The 19,539-nt window shown below is 43.3% G+C and overlaps 1 protein-coding gene across 1 annotated transcript in view; it reads right to left on the bottom strand.

Annotated features, from left to right (window-relative positions):
* Window positions 1-11,041: 11,041 nt before the first annotated feature.
* The window catches only part of Plcxd2 (phosphatidylinositol specific phospholipase C X domain containing 2), a 50,668-nt gene continuing 42,170 nt past the window's right edge, over window positions 11,042-19,539 (bottom strand). Inside the window, exons 3-4 of the mRNA XM_059277007.1 lie at window positions 12,545-12,588; window positions 11,042-12,267 (exon numbers count right to left, since the gene is read on the bottom strand). Coding sequence (XP_059132990.1) covers window positions 12,111-12,267; window positions 12,545-12,588 — 201 coding nt within the window. The 3' untranslated portion in view covers window positions 11,042-12,110. The remainder of the gene's footprint in view (window positions 12,268-12,544; window positions 12,589-19,539) is intronic.

The following is a 19,539-nucleotide window of genomic DNA, read 5'->3' as shown; positions in this document are numbered from 1 at the left end:
AGAGTTCTGGAGCAAAGAGCAATGCTGGTGGAACCAGCGTCAATGAAAGCTTGCCAATAAATCACAAATACAATATTCTACGATGAAAGATGAAAATAAATCCCAGCAAAACTTGAAACATGTAGAGGAACAATCACCAACTTACAGAGGAGAGGAGATAGAGGGAAAATAGAGCTGCCTTTCCAGAATATGTTGATGGAAAAGTAACTGAATTCCCCTGTCACACACTGCTATCTTCAGCAGGCCATTGTCAAAGACATCCTAGTGAGGAGATGAGGCAAGGGGTTTGTTCTGTGATCTTGAGAGAAGGAGCAATGGCTGGCTAGGTTACCTACCTCTGCTGCTGCTGCTTTCCTATTCATGGTCTTTCCCAGCTTCTCCACTCAGCTGGAGAGTCTGGGGCTGGGGCAAGAAGCAACACAGGTTTCCATTCTTCTCCAGGCAAGAAAGCGATGTGTCCCTGCTGTCTCCTTCCTTACTGGTCACAGGCAGCAACTTGCTTATGGTCAGGAGTGTGGACAGATGTGAAGGAGGGACTCTGTGTTGGTCTTGGCTGCAGATCTAGCCAATCAATACACACCGAGCCTACTCAAATCCAACCAGAGAGCTGGGTGACAGAACCCGAGAGCAGGACTGGGAGGTGGTGGCAGAAAGCAGACACTAATAGCTGTTGACTACCCACAAAGTGATGACCTTGTCACGGGGTCTATATCAAGAGGCCTTGAGAAAGGAAAGCTTTACTCTGTTAGAGCTTAGCAGCCTCAGGAAAGAATTTGGAAGATCCTTTATTAAACTTCCAATTTAGTAATAGAATTTCTTCTATTGACGTTTTCTTCTTCTTCTTCTTCTTCTTCTTCTTCTTCTTCTTCTTCTTCTTCTTCTTCTTCTTCTGAGAATCATCTTACAGTTCTTTGAAGAAATAAGGCTGTATGTATTGAAAATGTGGTATATGATAGATATATTACCACATATTTTACCCCCATTTTAAGGTGAGGGAACAGAGGCTTGATGGAGTAATGGGCACACAACCAGAAGGCACTGCTAAAACTGGGATCAGAACTAGATCTGTTCTGAGAGCAATGCCAGCAGTAATATTCCCATGACACAGTCTGAAATAGGCTGGCTAATATCTCCTAAGGGTGTCCAGGCCAGGTTACCAGAACCTGTGAATATGTTACCATACATGGTAAAAATGGTCTTCGCAGATTTGATTATGCTTTGTGTGTGTGTGTGTGTGTGTGTGTGTGTGTGTGTGTGTGTGCATGTGTGGTGTGTGTGTGTGTGTGTGTGTGTGTGTGTGTGTGTGTGTGTGGTGTGTGGTGTGTGTGTGTGTGTGTGTGTTTGTGCATTGTGTGCCAATTAATTTAATTAGAGTTACTGATAGGACCATGGACAAATGACCAGCGGCTACACCATTGAAGAAAATGCCTCTCCATCTCCCAGCAGCCACCAACTGCTTATAGGTCTTTAGGAAAAGGTGGGGCTTCATAGATTAAGGATCTTGAGATGGGAGATTATTGTTGTTTATTTAAGTGGAATCTTACTTAATCATAAGAGGTCAAAATCAGAGGCTAGGTAATGCCAAAGGCAGAGTTGAATATTAAAAATGCAATGTTACCAGCTTGGAAGATGGACAAAGAGACCCTAAGTCAAGGAATGTAGACATCTTCTAGCTGCTAAAAAGACAAAGAAATGGGTCCTCCTTGTGAACCCTGAGACTGACTGAACATGGTCTCAACGGCTCATTTTAAACCTTTGACTTGGGACCTGCATGATAATGAATTGGAGTTGTTCTCAGTTATCAAGTTAGGTGCAATATGTGTGGCAAGAGGCATTTGATAATCCATGCCACGATATTAATGATACTGAGTCCAGGGAATGCTCCTATTCAGCCAGTCTTTATTTTTTGAAATGGTAACCCCTTGCCCTGGTTATTCCTTACGCCATGGTGCCAGGGGAGGCAGCTGGAAGGGGTGGGAAAGTGCACCAGGAAGAGATGCAGAGCTGGACTTCAGCTAATCAGGGTTTGCTCATTTTGTTTTCTTGTGAGAATATTGCCTGGAATGAGTGTTCTTTAACCCTTTCTACATCTAAAGTCTTAAAACTCTTAAATTTGTAACTTAAATCTGCGCTGGAGAGATGGCTCAGCAGTTAAGAGAACTGGACTGCGCGTTCAGAGGACCCAGGTTTGATTCCCAGCATACCCAGCTGCTAACCACCATCTGTAACTCCTGTTCTAGGGGATTTACTGCCCTCTCCTGGCCTCTACAGGCACTATGCATACACATTGTGTGCAGACATACACAAGCAAAACACCCATACACATAAAATAATAATTAAAAAAAACCCTTAAATCTAAATCATGTAACAACTTGAAAATATTAGAGATATCTACATTAAGTTATATATTATAATGTAATATAACTTCTGGATCTGTCCTTCTAGTTACACTTCATGGAGAGCTCTGATTTCCTCACCTCCTTCTGAGAGGTGGTGTCCAGACTGTACAAGGCATACAAACCTCACTGTGTCTACCTGTGAGCCTGCTTACTCTCTTGCTACAGTCCATCTAACTATTCCATATGATCCTTCAGACTTAGTGTGGTTTTTTTTGTGTGTGGGGGGGAGGTTCAAGACAGGGTTTCTCTGTGCAGCTTTGTGCCTTTTCTGGAACTCACTCTGTAGCCCAGGCTAGCCTCAAACTCACAGAGATCTGCCTGCCTCTGCCTCCCAAGTGCTAGGATTAAAGGTGTGTACCACCACCGCCCGGCTTTAGTGTGTTTTTTCAATCGATTTTTTTTCTGACTTTACCTATCAAAAGAGAACATCTATAATAAAAGACTTAACACAAGTGTTAATTCTTTTTAATAGGGAGGAGCAAGCTTTTCTAGTAGTAGTCTAAATTAGCCATACTTATTTGCTTAGCAGAATTTAAGTAATAATTCATTTCACAGCTACTGAAGGTCAGTGGTTTGTAACTTCTTAGGATCATAGATCTGCTTTTTTAAAGATTCATTTTATTGTTTAAGTGGTATATGTATGTATGTGTCTATGTGTGGGTATGTGCATGTGAGTGGTGGTGCCCATAGCGGTCAAAAGAAGTCAAATTCCCAGGAGATGGAGTTAGAGCTGCCTCTGAGCCACCCAACACAGATGCTGGAAAGCAAACTCAGACCCTTCTGAAGAGCAGTTACAGGCCCTTCACCACTGAGCCATCTCTCTAGCCCCAGGGATACAGATGAAAGCTCTAGATTTTCTACCGTAAAGAAACACACATTTAACTAAGATTCTTGTACATTGTTTTATCATTTTTGCAGCATTTCAGCTCTCCTGAACTAATCTCTGATGTGTGATAAGTTCACAAGGCTTCACAGAAGGGTAAACTGAGGTCTCCTGGGCATAGACTGAGTGAACACCCAATGAAGATCAAGCAAGAAAGTCTTCAGGTCTCCCAGCAGCTTGAGTTCTCAGGTTGAACAAAGAATGGCTTTCAATGGCCTCCTTATGCAATAAGAACTTCGCTTCTCTGTGGTGATATTTTCTTTGTGCATGCCAATAAAGTTTATTCGAGGATCAGAGGGAAAAAACAGCCACTATATTAAACATAGAAGTCAGGCAATGGTAGCACACACCTTTAATCCTAGCCTTCGGAGGCAGTGATTCATCTGGATCTCTGTGAGTTCAAGGCCACACTAGGAACAGAGCCAGGAATGGTGACACACACCTTTAATCTCAGCACTAACCATAGAGGACTGGAGGTCTGTACAGACAGACAGGAAGTGATATAGCTGGGCGGAGAGAGGAAATGAGATGCAGAACAGAAAGGCGTATAGACGTGGGTATACAGGAAGCAGGTCTCTTTGGCTGAGGATTGCCAAGTGGTAAGAACGTGGCTGGCTTCTTTCTGCTTTCCTGATCTCTCAGTTTTTACTCCAATATCTAGCTCTGGGTTTTTCATTAATAAGATCATTTAGCAATTTGTCTTACACTTCTCAGCACCTTTCTTTCCAGGAAAAAAAATCCCTCTTTTCAAATGCTTGGTCCCTTAGGTAAAGCTACCTGACTGTATGTACACATGATGCTCGTGGACAGAAGCCCACACTTCTATGTTCCTCCAAGCTCCATGCTACCCCCAAACATTGGCCAGCTGTGAAAACACATTGGCCTAACACTTATCCAGGCCGTCCTGGGTGAGGTCTGAGGCACACAGCCACTGTCCCTACATTGCAACATCTCACCCGCTGTGAGATTGAATGGTTTCAAGTCTTCAAAATAATAACATACCTTTGGTCACAGGGAACAGATTTGCTGAGGGGAAAACAAAAACATGCTGCTGGTTGGAAGAATTTCTTTTGAAAAAAAAAAATGTTACACTAACATATCAAGGACTTTCAGGCATCTTACTGAGCCTTGGGAATTCACATTTTCGGGAATCATTTTCAAAGGTGAAAGAGTGAGATTTGCTCTCTGCATTCAATATTTACCCAGCGCTGCCATGGCTGTGGCTGACAGGAAGACCTTTTCCTCCCCCCAGTATGAATTGTTCCAAATGTGGAAGATGGACTTCCACAGAAAACATGAAGTTCCCTTTCGACAAAAGAAGAGCTAGTTTTTCTATCTCACATAGTAGCCGACATATGTACACAGAATTCAGTTCTAGGGTAGAATGTGTGGTACCATCAGCTGCATCTCCCCCTCCCAAAGAAATCTAGAAAGAGTCAGAAATGTAGGTTATTTCTATAGTTTCTCCACAATGCACTCTTTAAAAAGCTTACCTCTATTTGAAAGGGAGATTTCTACCTTTATTGAAAAACCTGCTTTTACAAAGAAAGGGCAAAATAAATAAATAAATACAACGCAATGTTCAAAATGATATTGAACATTAGCTGGGTATGGATGCTTCTTTCTGTTTAGATGATAAAAGTTTTCCCCACTCAACTGAGACTTCACTCTTAACTGATTGGAGTTACTAAATGGTTAGTGGCAATCATTTTATTTAAGGACACGGCCCCCTTTAGCCCACAATGTATGTCACCCGTGGTATGAGTCCACTGTCTGAACCACGCTTATTTGGTGCAGGAATTTCACAACTTTCTATACACCCAAAAACCTATTTTCACTTACTCCCTCTTAAGATATACTCCAAAAAATAATTACCATTTCTGGTGGTTGAATCTAGAAATCTAAGATGATTACTTCCTAGACATTGTCTCCAGTGTCTTCCTTATACTCTATTGATTTCTTTGCCACTGACCTCCCCATAATCAGGGTGGGGGAGAATAAGAATGAAATGGGTCTAGGTACCCGGCACCATCCAGACCTTTCCCTGCAAAGCTCCCATAAGTGGACCACACTGTCTGAAGTTACTGCTTTGGTGTCTCGGTGACGAGTTCTTGACAAATCATTCAATCAACATGTGTGTTGTCAGGCAACTATGTTAAAGGCATGGTGCTGGGTGCTATTTAGAGAGTGGAGATGCAAAGTCACAGCCCCTCATTGTAATAGCTGCTCGTGCATGTTTGCTCAGTACCAAGTTCTCTACATAGAGATTCAGATGGACTTTGCCTAAGGTCACACAGCTGGGAGGTGATGGAGTTCATAAAGAAACTTGGGTCTGTCCATGTGCTACACTTACAGCCTGGCGGTAACATGAGAAATTAATCTGTGGTTAGGCATTACAGAGTCCATCCATAATGCAAGAGCTTCTTTGTCACAGAAGCAATGACTCCACCAAAGTACTTGCTCAGAAGTTGAAGGAGAAAAATATCTCTGCACCTATGCCACCCAGATCATACCCGCCTTGACTGACTTTGGACCTGGTCATAGAATACCACATACATGAGGTTCCAATGATGAAGCCTGGTATTTTGTGCAACTCAAACATTATATATGAATACAAGTTTAAAAAAAAAAAGCAGAATCCCTGACCACAGTGCATGAAAGTTGGTCAGAGTTGGTGTGGCAGATTTCCTAAAACATCACCTCAGCAGGCAGAAAAATCCCACTTTGGCACAGTTCTTAAATTGCAGAGGTAGCTTTAACAGACACATCGTCAATCCTAATTACGTGCTCCAACATTCGGCTCTGTTGAGATGCATTATTACTTAAACTAAATTTGATCTCTGCTAAATTCATACAAAGGATTTTAATAACAACTCACTATTTTGGGAATGTATAAGGCAAAAAAAAAATGGGGAGTGGGTTTGGGGAAATGAAGTAGACCTAGATATCCCATTAAAAATAACTACACGAAGACAAACACTGCAATCTCCATTGCAACAGGAACATCAGGTTACTCTTGTTTAGTCACTGTATGCACGGCTAGGTCATTGCTGGGTATTATCGTATCCAGCAATTACTCAAATTAGGTGAATTAGAGATGGTAATCGAGTGGAACTCTGGTTGTCACTAAGGTCTGGGCAAACTTTAACAGAAATAATTGAAGTGCTAGGGATGGAGCTTGGAGAAGCCTGGCAGACATGGCTGTGTACGCATTCCACACACTGCCCATCTTAGGGAGTGCAGACAGGCTCATATGAGTCTCCAGATATTTAAAACAAAGTTAGACGCAGGTAGGTCAGTAAGAAAATGTTCATTCCAACCAAAGAAACACGGCTATTAAAGATTCATGTTTATTACTAAGATTAAACCTTGATAAGCGGCTCAAATCAAATACAGGGAAACACATCACATGATCAGACCTATTCACACTTTTTTTTTCACAATTAAAATGAGGTATTGTGGCTTCACAATATTTTAGGATGAATCGTGTGATTTAATCCAGGTTACAAGGAAGAAGAAAAGGGATGTAATTGAAAAATCACTTCCTAAAGGGAAAGAAGCCAAGTGAAATATCTATGAAGGTGACAAGCCACAAAACACATTTCAGAGGATCAAGTAGCATATATGCACAATTTTATCCCTATCCTTAAAATTGGTAAAATTGATGATTATCTCTTAAGTTTAGCAAACCACATGCATTGCAGTGTAAATCAAGTAATAGAAGATAAAACAGAATCTCCATGACAGCATTTATCACATACATGAATTATTTGAACTGACCAAGACTTTTTTTTTTAACTATGACAATTTCTGTAATTTTAAATTACTGATCACAGAGGCTAAGTATTACAGTTGGTATACACATAATATAAATAATTCATACACAACCTGAATTTAATACTTATGAATACTGGGGTAATAATTAGTAGCAGCAAGGTAATATTATTTCTAGAATATGATCTAAGACTTACCATCTTGACACTATAGATCTATAACTGGTGTGTTATTAGTGCTATAAACTGATAACAGGTGTGACATTGCAACTGTACAGAGCTGCCAAAGGCCTATATGACTTTTCAAAGTGCTATGCTTCTTAGTGGGCTTGACACTGTGAGCAAGCCTGTGCTATCTGAATTAAGTGTTGGTCCCCATTTCAGGGCTCCAGTTAAGCATAGTGCTAATGCCTGGGTGAGAGTAGGAGGCAGAACAATGTGTTGGAGAAGAGTAAAGAGTAACTATCACGACGGTCGGACTGCACCTTCTGTCAGCATCTTGTGATGCGGTCACTGGCAGATGATGGGGGATGCTAGGAGACAGGAGAAAGTAGCATTCTGTGAAGGGCATGGGACAGAAGGACAGGAGGACAGAAAAGGCCTCTGGACAGTCGCCTCAACAGCATACGCTTCTGAATTCCCCCCAAGGGTGGGAGGGTTAGTCAAACCATTTTGTTTTAAAATGGGCTTGATATACCCTAAGAACAAGTTTGCTGGAGTTGATGCTAAAACACACTTGATGCTAGAGCAGAATATCCTTATCTCAGGAGATTTTCAACAGTGTCTAAAACTTTACTATTGTTTTTTTAAATCATTAGCATCATCGTAGGGTTGCTTCCAAGTTCGGCTAGGTCAGACATATGGCCATTAGTGCCAGTGTTTGTAGCAGAATGCTGGGGGAATCCAAAGGTTGTGGAAATAGGCGGTCTCCTGGGGCAGTAAAGAGCTGATTAGAACCGTCTGGAAATAAGGGGAAGTTTACATTGACACCACTTGTTATTCGGTCAGTTCACTCTCCTGTGCCCCAAGGTGACGCTATGGAGTATGAAACCAGGGTACCAACTACAAGGAAGCAGCCTAAGAAGAGGGTTAAGATGTGCCAGACAGATCATGGACCAGTCAACTGAGATTTGCATCGTCACTAAAGATGAAAGAACCAAGGACAGGTTAGCCCAGGATCAGTTGCTCAGCTAAGGGAGGAGATCTCGAGTCGGTGGCCCACTCATTATCTGGTTCTGTTTCCCAGAACTTAATAGACAATTAAGCACATCATAAAACTTCTGTTATGATGTTGTTGTGTAGCCCTTTTGCTTCTTAGAGAAGACAGCAATGTCCTTTCAGCCTGAATTTCTTCTGGGTCTCCACCTTTCACTCTGTGCTAATGGCTGGGCTATATCATGCCTCTTTGGGATTGCTTCCTACAGGTAAGACTGAAGAAAAAAAAACCCCACATGGATATCCCAATACACCAGAAAGCTCCATTTAATCTCAGACTGCTCCACTTCGTTGCCTTCTTGGATAGAAGCATACATTTCGAATGTGAATATGAAGTTATGAAAGACCTGAGATTCTTAAGGTTTGTCATTACCTCTGCTCAGATCTTGTGCTTTTCTTTGCATGTATATAAAATCCTGGATTTGAACTCTTAGTAACTGTTCTAAAAAATTCAAGGGTTTAGACCCAGCACTAAAGAAAATAATGAGCATCAAATCTCAAGCAGCAAATATGAGCATTTTTTTTGCATGATTTCTAAGACTGCCGTGATGTCAGACCAAATCCTGAAACACTCATCAGTCTCTTCCATCACGTCCACCCTGAGCTCTCTCTTCAGTCCTAAGAACACTCTCTCTATCCATAACAGACATGGAACTTGAGCAGTTCAGTGTTCAAGCTTTGAGTTTTAACCGTCAGAAACCTCACCTGTCTGGCCCATCAAGGAAACTGGGCCATGCTGGAATGATGCAGAGAGCGCATGAAGAACTCGGTTCAATTTCTAAAGAGAAATGGCCCCCCATCCTGTGAAACTAACAAGCTAACAAAGCAGCGTTTTAGTTGCTCTTAACATTGATTCTGAACAATTGTGAGAGCCTGATTTTGATCTGAATGATTGCCAGGAATTTTGAGAACACGTGACATGTAGGGGTCAGAATTCTTACTGGTAACTATTGCAGAAGGAGCCACGGGGACTAAATTCTGTATATTCTGTCCATCTCACCCGAGATTCTACCTGGTCTCCAAGGAACAGGATACATGCAGCCTTTACATCATTGGAAGCCTTTGTCTTGGGGCAGAGATCTGAATAATTACCAGGGAAAACTATAAATAACCCTCCCCCTTACCCCTCAGACTTTCAAAATGTCAGCAAGGCCAAGACCCTAAAGCAGCATGGAGGAGCTAGTGCATGCGCTCACTACAGGAGCAGGGGCCATACACGTGGCCTTGGGAGTGTCCTGTGCTTCTGTGTTTTGTTTGATGGTGCAGCATGCAAATACTGGGGTGCACGTGCATGTCCTAAGTGAAGTACAACTGTGCATTGAAGAACAAAAGGAAAAGACGAAGTAAACGATTCACTGAACAGTCGACAGCCTTAAAGTGAACTGGATATCTGGTGCAGATACCCATTGACATGTCGGAGCCCCGTAGCACCAAGCACCTGGACAAAGCTGCGGCTCCACTAAAACAGAGCAGAGTGGCTCTCCTCTGTCTCCTTATCTCTTTGCCAAGTAACAAAGGGTTAATAGATGGAGAATGACCTAGACCCTGGTAACTGATTGAAAATTAAGACCAAACAAACACACAAAATGCAACGAGAAAAAGAGAAAGAAAAACCTGAGGGTAGGTCAAGGTTCTCAGAGCTTCTTTGAGGAGCTCAGTAGCATAATTGGAGGGCCATTAAGACGATGAGGGTACATACTCCTATGCAATGAAGAAGCCCGGTGCAGAGAAGAAGGCTCCACCAAATCTGACAAGATCATTCTGGAAGCCTCCTCTGGGACGGATTAAAATTCAAGAACAAGGGGAAGTTAAACCAGGTTTTCCCAGAGGCCTTTGTGCTGTGGCCTCCATGAACTTTGGAGATTACAAAGTCAAGGCCTAAATTACTCTAGGAAGAAAAAAAGGCCAGATGAATAAGAGTGAGGGGCATGCATGTGTTTTCAGTAGCTCACCCAAGATATCCCCACTGCAGTCAGCATGCACAACCTGACTAGGAAGCCAAAGGACAGATAGGAGAGCTCCTAGGAGAGGATCCAGCAGTCTCTGTAAATGCCCACTCCCCCCACACCTCAGAATTGCCTGTTTATATTCCTCCTTAGGAATCTGGAATCTGACATCTCCTCAGGGATTCTCAGGTAGGGCTGAGGGGTATCAAAGCATGTCTGTGCTCAGCTGTTCTTCCTAGCGCCTTTCTTTCCAGTGCTCTATAGAAGTGCCCAGTGTAGTTTTCCATGACCCTTTCCCTTCTGTCCCAGTGTATGCCTTCGGCAGTGGCTTCCTGGATCGGGATCTCATCCATACCCATACACCATCCTCAGCAGGATTTAGGGTAGGGTAGGACATCTACAGCAAAGTCCAAGATCACTCACAGCCCTGAGATGCACCATCCAGTGCGTGGGTGGAAGACCACAGCAGCATCCGTCTTGGGTAGGAAAAGTTCAGTAAACATCTGTGTGAGTGCTCTTGAGGCAAGAGACATTGCAGATGCTTACTCTCTGAATAAATAATGAATAAATACAGAAAACAAAGGAAACAAAAGAGGGCTCTTATCAATTAAAAAAAACACCTCTTATCAATTAAAAAAAAAATCCCCTCTTGAGTTTCCAAGCCCTCGCGCAGCGGTGGTTAGTTGGCGGAATGATCCACAGAAAAAAGTCCAAAGGGAAAAACAAGCAGAAATGTTCCAGCATGGCGCTTTTTTTTTTTTTTTCTCTCACTTGACGATATACAATCACCCTAAATATCCCCGAGGTAGTCTTGTTTGCGAGGAGTTACAGACTGGCTCCGAACCCGCTTGGAACTTTCTCCTTTAATGCCATTGCACATTCCCACACGCCCTGTGTCAGCCTCCAGTGTGTCACGGACAAGCAGCCTTCGGGTTAGCGTTGTGTCCGCTTAGCATTGTGTCCCGCAGCAGACCAGGTCCCAGGTAGACAACCATCAAATATTGATTCCAGTGTCGGCTTGAAGACCTCGCTCCAAAGAAGACTGTGCCAAAATGACGCAGGGACTTTCCCGATAGTCACTTGGGGAGAAAGCTACAGGATTAAATCAAAGAATTCTGGCATGCAGCAAACATGCATATTTAGCTCCTATTGGGCCCTCACACAAATCATTCCCCACCACCATTCCTTTCATTTTAAAGAGGGGGCCCAAAAGGAAATGAAAGGAATCAATACTTTAAGTCAGGGAAATACAGTTCTGATGCCAAGGGTAGTGTGCACTGTTTACATGAAAACTTAAGGGGACCACTTCCGGAGCCAGCCTGTGGCTGAACAGTGTGGTAATAAACACGTCTTGCTCTCGTACAGAAGTGGTGATATTGTACAGTTCAAGAGAGAACCTGGAGCTTGGCTCCCTAGGAGCCCCTCAGAGTTCTTGGTTAATGGCAAAGACCTCCCAGAGGGTGGTCCATGACTACATGCGCCATTGCTGTTCTTCTGACCAGGAATGCCTTTCCGATTTAGTCTTCACACGGGCTCAAATGCCCCCAGAAGACGATAGGAAGCAGGGTCGTTTAAGATGTTGCATAGCCCATGGAATCAGGAAACCATACTTCTGCCTTCTATTTGCCACCATAAGCCACTGGGGAGATCCTGACCTTGACCATATAAAATACACATTCTTCCCTTAGACTTAAGTTTTTAAAAGTCTCATTTAGGGAAATGCAATGAAAATCCCCAGAGTTTTATCCAAATAGCTACGTGAGGAAAGGGGGAGGGCCCTCTTTCTCTTCCTCACTTCTCCAGGACTGACCAGCAGTGAGCCTTCCTAACTGGAATCTTCAAGAATCCTACCTTAGCTCAACAATCTCAACATCAAATTAAACAAAGCATCAATTCAGCATTTAGTCAGAGCTCGGTCCTCTAGAAGGTCATTCAACTCAATCACGGTCGTGGCAAAGTCCACCAGGTCCACGAAGTCAGATGTGATGATGTTGACACCCATGGCTCCAGGCTTTTGAGTCTTCACCCAGTCGAGGATGGCAGGGAGATTCCTACATGGAGAAAGTATTGGGTGAAAAGAAAACAAATGGACAGTAGTGGTTAGAATGACAATTCCAGAAATGGAAATAAAAAAACTTTTCCTTACCACAAAAAAAAAAAAAAAAAAAAAAATCAGAAACACGCAAGCCCCTGGGGCTCCACTCACTTATGTTCCCGGGGATGTGGAGCCAGCTTTCCACCGGAGAACTCACCTTTCCAAGGTTTCTCTCATGCAAGAGACAATATACTCACAGAATCAGAAAGACAGCCATGTTAACAAGATCTCACAACACCGAGTCGAACAGTTCTCTTATTGTTAGGTTCTCAGGGCTCTTCATGAAAAAATTCAAACATATGGCAAACTGACAGAATTTTTGTAGTAAGTGGATCCACCACTTATCCCTTACCATTAACACTTCACTATTTTGTTTGCCACATACCTATTAATGCATCTCTGTCTTCCTATCAATGCTGCTTCTAGTTTTGACATACTCCACTTGGAAACATACATAAAATCCCTTACATACATCAGCATGCATGTGATTAATTGCATTTTTTCTTTTTATAGTACCATACAGTATTCCATTGTATGGCTACAACATGGCATATCCATTTTCCTACTATTAGATATAGCAGTTGTTTTTAATTTGAGGTCATTATGAAAAAACTAATATGGGCATTCTTCTATGAGTCTTTTTATGGGCATCACATTATTTTTCTTGGATAAAAATCAAGAAACAAAACTGGTCTACGATAGGAATTTGTTTATATTTAGTTTTATAGGAAACTGCCAGACTTTTCTTCAAGAGGACCGTTCCACTTTGAAGTCCCACAGGCCGAGGAGAGAAGCTCTGGACAGTTACTACTATCCCTAAAAATTGGTGCCACAAGTGTTTTGTAGGCTTGTCATCCCAAAGGAAGTGTGGTGACTCATGTCTGTGACCCAAGCACATGGAAGGCTGAAGCAGGAGGATTGATGGGAATGTAGATTCGCCACTTGTGTCCCTTCTTTTTACAAATATCTATCCAACACTTTGACAACTTTTTCCCACTTAGTTTTTAAACATTTTTTTTTGTATTTTCATTCAATCTCTGAGGGTTTCATGCAATGTGTTTTGATAACATTTGCCTTTTCTTCTTTTAAATGTTGAGTTTAAGAAATTAATTTTACATCTTGGATTAACTTTCCTTTTGTCATAAATATTTTGCAAATATTTCTTCTGTCCTGTAGATTGCCTTTAATTTTCTCAGTGAAATATTTTGATGGGCCTGAATTCCTTAATTTTGAGGGAGTGTAATTTGTTGATTTTTTTTTTTTTTTTTTTGGTTTTTCGAGACAGGGTTTCTCTGTGTAGCTTTGCGCCTTTCCTGGGACTCACTTGGTAGTCCAGGCTGGCCTCGAACTCACAGAGATCCGCCTGGCTCTGCCTCCCGAGTGCTGGGATTAAAGGCATGCGCCACCACTGCCCGGCTGATTATTTTTTCTTTTTCTTAAAAAAACTGATATGTCCTTATGAGGGGATGTGCATGTGTGTGTGTAGAGGTGTTCACAGAATCTAGAAGGAGTTGGATCCCCCAGAGCTGAACTTGGTACTCTGCTGAGTCACCTTTCCAGTAAGTACTCTTAACCACCAAGCAATCTCTCTAATCCCCCATCATTATTTTTTAATTTCTGTTATTATTTTTTTAAGAAACTCATTTACTTTCAATTCCCAAAGATTTCTTCCCATGTTTTCTGGAAGCTCCAGGTCTTCACCCTTATTTTACTCTCTAAAGCTATTGGAAGTTGTGGTAGTTCGAATGCAATTGGTCCCCATAATCTCAGAGGGGGTAGCACTATTATGAGGTGAGGCTTTGTTGGAATGGGTATGGTCTTGTTATAGGAAGTGTGTCACTGTGGGGGCAGGCTTTGAGGTTTCCTATGCCCAGGATACTGCTCAGTGTCTCAGTTGACTTCCTGTTTCGTGCAAGATGTAGGACTCTCAGCTACTACTCCAGCACCACATCTGCCTCCATGCCTCCATGCTCCTTGCAATGATGATAATAGACTGGACCTGAAACTGTAAGCCAGCTACCCCTATTAAATGTTTTCCTTATAAGAATTGCCATGGTCATGGTGTCTCTTCACAGCAATAGAAACCCCAAGACAGCAGTCAATTTTCGCAGAAGACATAATGTAAGGGTCAGGGTTTACTTTCCACACAGATAGTTAACCCAGTACTGTGCACGGCTCCTTAACAGTCTAATATTTAATCATCTGCCTCTTGACTATAGTTGCTGGGACTTTTTTTATAAATAGAAGGCTTCCGATGCGACAGAGGCTCAGAGCAGATGACGTCAACATCACTTTTAATACAATGTGACGTAAGTGTGAGGAACGCGGAAGCGCAGAAGAGAGCAACCAAGGCCACTCTCTGTCTGGCATCACGGTAAACACAGCTCAGCTCACTAAAGACTCCTCAGCAAAGGAAGGCGGAAACTGGCTTACATTTGATGGTGGGACTAGGAATTCTTCAGGTTGGGTTTGCTCTGCCTAACATCGATGGCCCCTTGTCTTCTATTACTCATGCTCTCTCTGGTTGCCACTTACCCAGTACTACTCTCCTTTGAAGCTGTCCTCTCTTCTGCCTCGTGTATACCCCCCCTTCTTTGTCTTCTAGAGTGATGTTTACATTTCGGCTGCATTTTTCTACCTCCTCTTTCTTTTTATCTTACGGTCATCAACTAAGTTCTTCTCTCACTCAGTGGGATCCACAGTCTACCACGGGCTAAAAAAAAAAAAGTCTTATAGATCAATTTCCATTTTTATTTTAACAGCTGGTTGTGACTCACGATTGCTCTTCCTTTTTTAGCTGGGACTCTTGAAGATCTTAATGTACTAAAATTCCTCGTCCCTCTGCTCCACTTCCCTGTGAAACAGGATGCATCGGAAAGATAGTACCATAGATAGTAAGCATTCCGTGCAATGCCTGCTTGGCGCATGCGTCATGTATTTGGCCAAGGAAAGGGGATCAAAAACGAATGAGTAAAAAAATAGAGAGAGAAAGATTTGCAGAGTAGGAGTGAGAAATTCCTTCATACGTCCACACAGCAAAATGTTGGGAAGAGGCGTTGAAGACACAGAACCCTGTTAGAGACAAAGACCAAAGGTTCACAGCACTAAATGAAGGACACTGGTGGGGGTGATGAGCCTGTTGCATTCATGGTTTCAAAACAGCCTCCGTCAGTGTCTATGTTTGGAGATCCTGCGCCATCTGCTGGTCATTCTGGGGAAATGACACTTGACAGCCTGGAGGCACCCCACCACCACTCCCATTGAGCCGCACCTTGGAGGATTCCAGGAGTCGGCATGGAGCTTTGGGGAAAAGCTAAGTAAGTACCTGTGGTCTCCAGGGACAAGGAGGTCTGTGTCAGCTTTGGGTTGCATGTGTCAAGCTTCCCCAAGGCCAGTATCAGATGAACCGGATGACGTAAGGGGAAATGTAGAACCCACTGGCATTGACCCGGAAGGGAGATCGCTGCAGAAGGCTGGGCCCGGTATTGCCGACAACAATCCCACAGGCTGGAGCGCTCGACTTAAAGCTTCCCTTTGACCTTGAGGCCACCTCCAGACAGGGTTTCTCTGTAGCTTTGGAGCCTGTCCTGGACTAGCTCTGTAGACCAGGCTGGCCTCGAACTCACAGAGATCCACCTGCCTCTGCCTCCCGAGTGCTGGGATTACAGGCGTTCGCCACCACCGCCCTGGCCACCTCATTTCTTTACCAGTCATTGTGACAGGCATTTTCAGACTATGGTCCCATGAGCTGTTATTTCCCAGTGGTGCAGAAAAGCACAACCCAGTGACCTCAAGAACTTGTGCAGGGTCACCCGTCACCCAGGGCACTGTGTCAGCTCGCTTGGGCTGCTGTAACAACACATACAGTAGTGACTTCAAGGAACTGAAGTTATTTTCTCCTGTTCAAGAGACTGCTAGCCCAAGATTAATGCTGCTGGGCTGGGCTTTATCTGAGGTTTTTATTCTTGGCTTGGAGGTGATTTCCTCCTCCCCGTATTTTACCTCCCTCCCTTCTCCTTCTCCCTCCCCCCACCTCCCCACCCACTACACCCCTGTGATATTTTCTCTGTGTGCATACACAGATCTCCGTGGCCTCTTTGCTTTTGGTTTGTTTGTTTTTGGAGAGAGTACCATATATTCCAAGAGGACCTTGAATGCCTGCTCATTGCCTCCCAGAGTCATAGGATTACAGGCCTGTGTCATGCTCAGCTTCTATTGTCTCTTCTTGGTTTAAATTTCCTTCAGACTTCAGTGAGAGCGCATTAGGACCCACCCTAAAGGCCTTTCAACGTAATTACCTCTTTAAAAGCCAATTCCTCCAAATACACTCAAATTCAGAGGCAGCAGGATTAGGGTTCTATTCTATTTGATGTTGCAGAATATTTGTTTATACTGTGTGAAGATGTGTCACTGTGATTACTTAATAAAGAGCCGAATGGCCAATAGCTAGGCAGGAGAGAATAGGGGGGACTGACTTCTGGGGAGAGAGAGGAACTCAGGATGAATCTAAGAGCCTGAGAGACGTCAACGAGACATGAAGGAAGTCAGACATACAGAATGGAAGACAGGTGAAAATCTATGTGACAGACATAGATTACTAGAAGCAGGTTAATTTCCATTATACAAGCTACTTGAGAATAAGCCGAAGCTAAAGGCCAAACTTTCATCATAAGTCTTCATGTCACTATTGGGGGGTTGGCAGTCCCAAAGAAAGTTCGATAAGAAAGCTTGCTACAATTTGAGACAAATTGGGGCTCACTATATAGGGCTGGGGGGCCTCAAACTCACAAAGATCTGTCTGCCTCTACCTCTGGAGTGCTGGGTCTAAAGGTATGCACAACCACACTGATTGGGTTAGGATTTTAATTCAGGGATTTGGGAAGAGGAAGCATAGTTCATGACCTTAATAGGGACCCTTATAGGCTTCAATCCTGGGCCTCCTGACTCAGTCCTTGTCCCCTTCCAGAGTTTCAGTGGCCATCTGGTACTCAGTCTTAGACAAAACTCACCTGCATTTGATTTCACTGTGAGTACTATGGATTTGAATTCCAGGTTTCTCCCAGTCTAAACCAGATCAGAAATTCAGTTTAAATGGGTGGTGTATGTTTGTGGCTTCTTTCCAGGATGATGAACCAATGTGAACAGAATCTCATACGCAAAGTTCGACTGAGAATTGGGGATTAGCTTCCCACTGAGAAAACTACCTCTAGCAGTAGGAAGACACTCCCAGTCTTCTCTGGGTTTGAGCTGCTGATCAGTGCTGGGATCAGCTAGACAGCTCCCCTGTGTGGTTAGCTAGATAGGACAGCGTCTTGGGGTGCTGATTACTCAGTGATAAAATGACAGTCATGTGATTGGCTGACACTTGGGAACAGATTCCTGACCAGAGCCCTGTTTCTCTTTCCAGTTGATGTACAGGCACAGGAAGGTAGGGCCACACCACTAATACTCCCATGACCAGAAAGGTAGCTTCTATTTAAGGGACACATTCGCACTACCAGCAAGGAGATCTTGCCTTTGGGCTCATGCTGTCTTCATTATAACTAAACAAGGGAGGCTGGGATTCATCAGCAGCCAGATGGAAGAAGCATCAAAGTATAATGATATGTGGGTTAACCAGTGTGAACTGACCAGATCCAGGCACTGCTAACTCAGTCATGGGCTCGGGACCACCAAGGAACAGGGCACAGGCACCATCTCTGCTCACGCTACACAGGTTGAAGTCCAGCAGTCCCGACAGACTCTTGGCTCTTGGAAGCTCTGTGGGGCTGGATCACTTAGCTTCCCTAAGTACTGTCCTACCTGAGCACAGAAAGTCTCTTAGATGGTGGCCCCTTCTCCCCTTCAAGAGGCTGGCCTGGTTTAAGAATCATATTAAATCATTTGCAAAAGAGGCATCTTTTATTTGGAATAAAGAACTTGTCCTTAGTCTGAAATGGTCTGTTAAGACAGCTGTGCCCACAGATTTGCAGTGGAGTGGTCTTCATACAGCTCTATGGAAATGTTCATGTTACCGGGCGGTGATGGCACACGCCTTTAATCCCAGCACTTGGGAGGCAGAGCCAGGCGGATCTCTGTGAGTTCAAGGCCAGCCTGGGCTACCAAGTGAGTCCCAGGAAAGGTGCAAAGCTACACAGAGAAACCCTGTCTTGAAAAACCAAAAAAAAAAAAAAAATGTTCATGTCAATTTTTACTGAAAGACTGTCCACCGGGCAGGGGCTACAAACTATCTCTGTCTCTACATCTGCCTCTTCCTAGCTACTCTTTCTGTTTTTCTTGAAATTTCAAATTTTATTGAATTAAAAAATAAAAAATGTTAAGCTGCAAATTTACCAAAAGCATGAGGAAAATGGAATGGGAACATGAACCTATAATATGTGAAAAAAATTGATAATTCTAGGTCCTTTAAACATACCACACTGGTTTAAGTTGTTTTTTTTTTTTTTAAAGTCAAACATGGTAGCTCACATTTATAATCTCAACTCTCTTGGAGATTGAGGCAGGAGAATTAGTCAGTCAGTTTGAGGCCAGCTTGGGCTCCAGAGTGAGATCCTGTCTCACTTTACCATACCCTCGACTCCTCCTGCCCCACCCAAGCACACAAAGAGGATGACCATATAGCCTACTCATAGCCCCTCCTGGCTTTGAACTCCCAATCCTCTTGCCTCAGCTTTCCAAGTGCTGGGAACTGCAGGTGTGCAGCACCATGGCCAGCCTATGGGATTTTTTGTTTGCAGTAGAAGACAGTTTATTTGGTTCAGACTTGGAAGAGCTGCATAGAAAGGAACCTCTTGTTCCGTCCGTGGTCGACACTGTCAGGAGTTTTCGACGGGAAGGAAGATCATGATTGTTGCTTGCTTTTTAAACTCCTGACATAATAGGCATTATGGTTATTATCTGAAACCATGCTCTCCAAACTCAGAACCAAACAAGGCAGACTGGCCATGTGACTGGCCAAAGCTTTCACTATCCAATTTGCAGTCACCACCCAGAACTCAAGAACCGAACAGATGCTTGCCGATATAATTTTTAGAAAACATAAATACATTAGTTTCTGCAGCTTGCATTACAAAGTATAGCCTACTGCAAGTGCATTAATAACATCCCTCTATATACATATACATACACAATCTACATATACACCCACACGTGTATATACACGTCATATACTTTCTTGACTCCCTTTATCCATCATTCACTGGCGCCCCAGGACAAAGAACATCATCTC

The sequence above is a fragment of the Peromyscus eremicus genome, chromosome 12, assembly GCF_949786415.1.
Source record: "Peromyscus eremicus chromosome 12, PerEre_H2_v1, whole genome shotgun sequence".
NCBI lineage: Eukaryota > Metazoa > Chordata > Mammalia > Rodentia > Cricetidae > Peromyscus > Peromyscus eremicus.
Note: the sequence above shows the minus strand (reverse complement) of the source record. Positions and strands in the feature narration are given on the sequence as shown.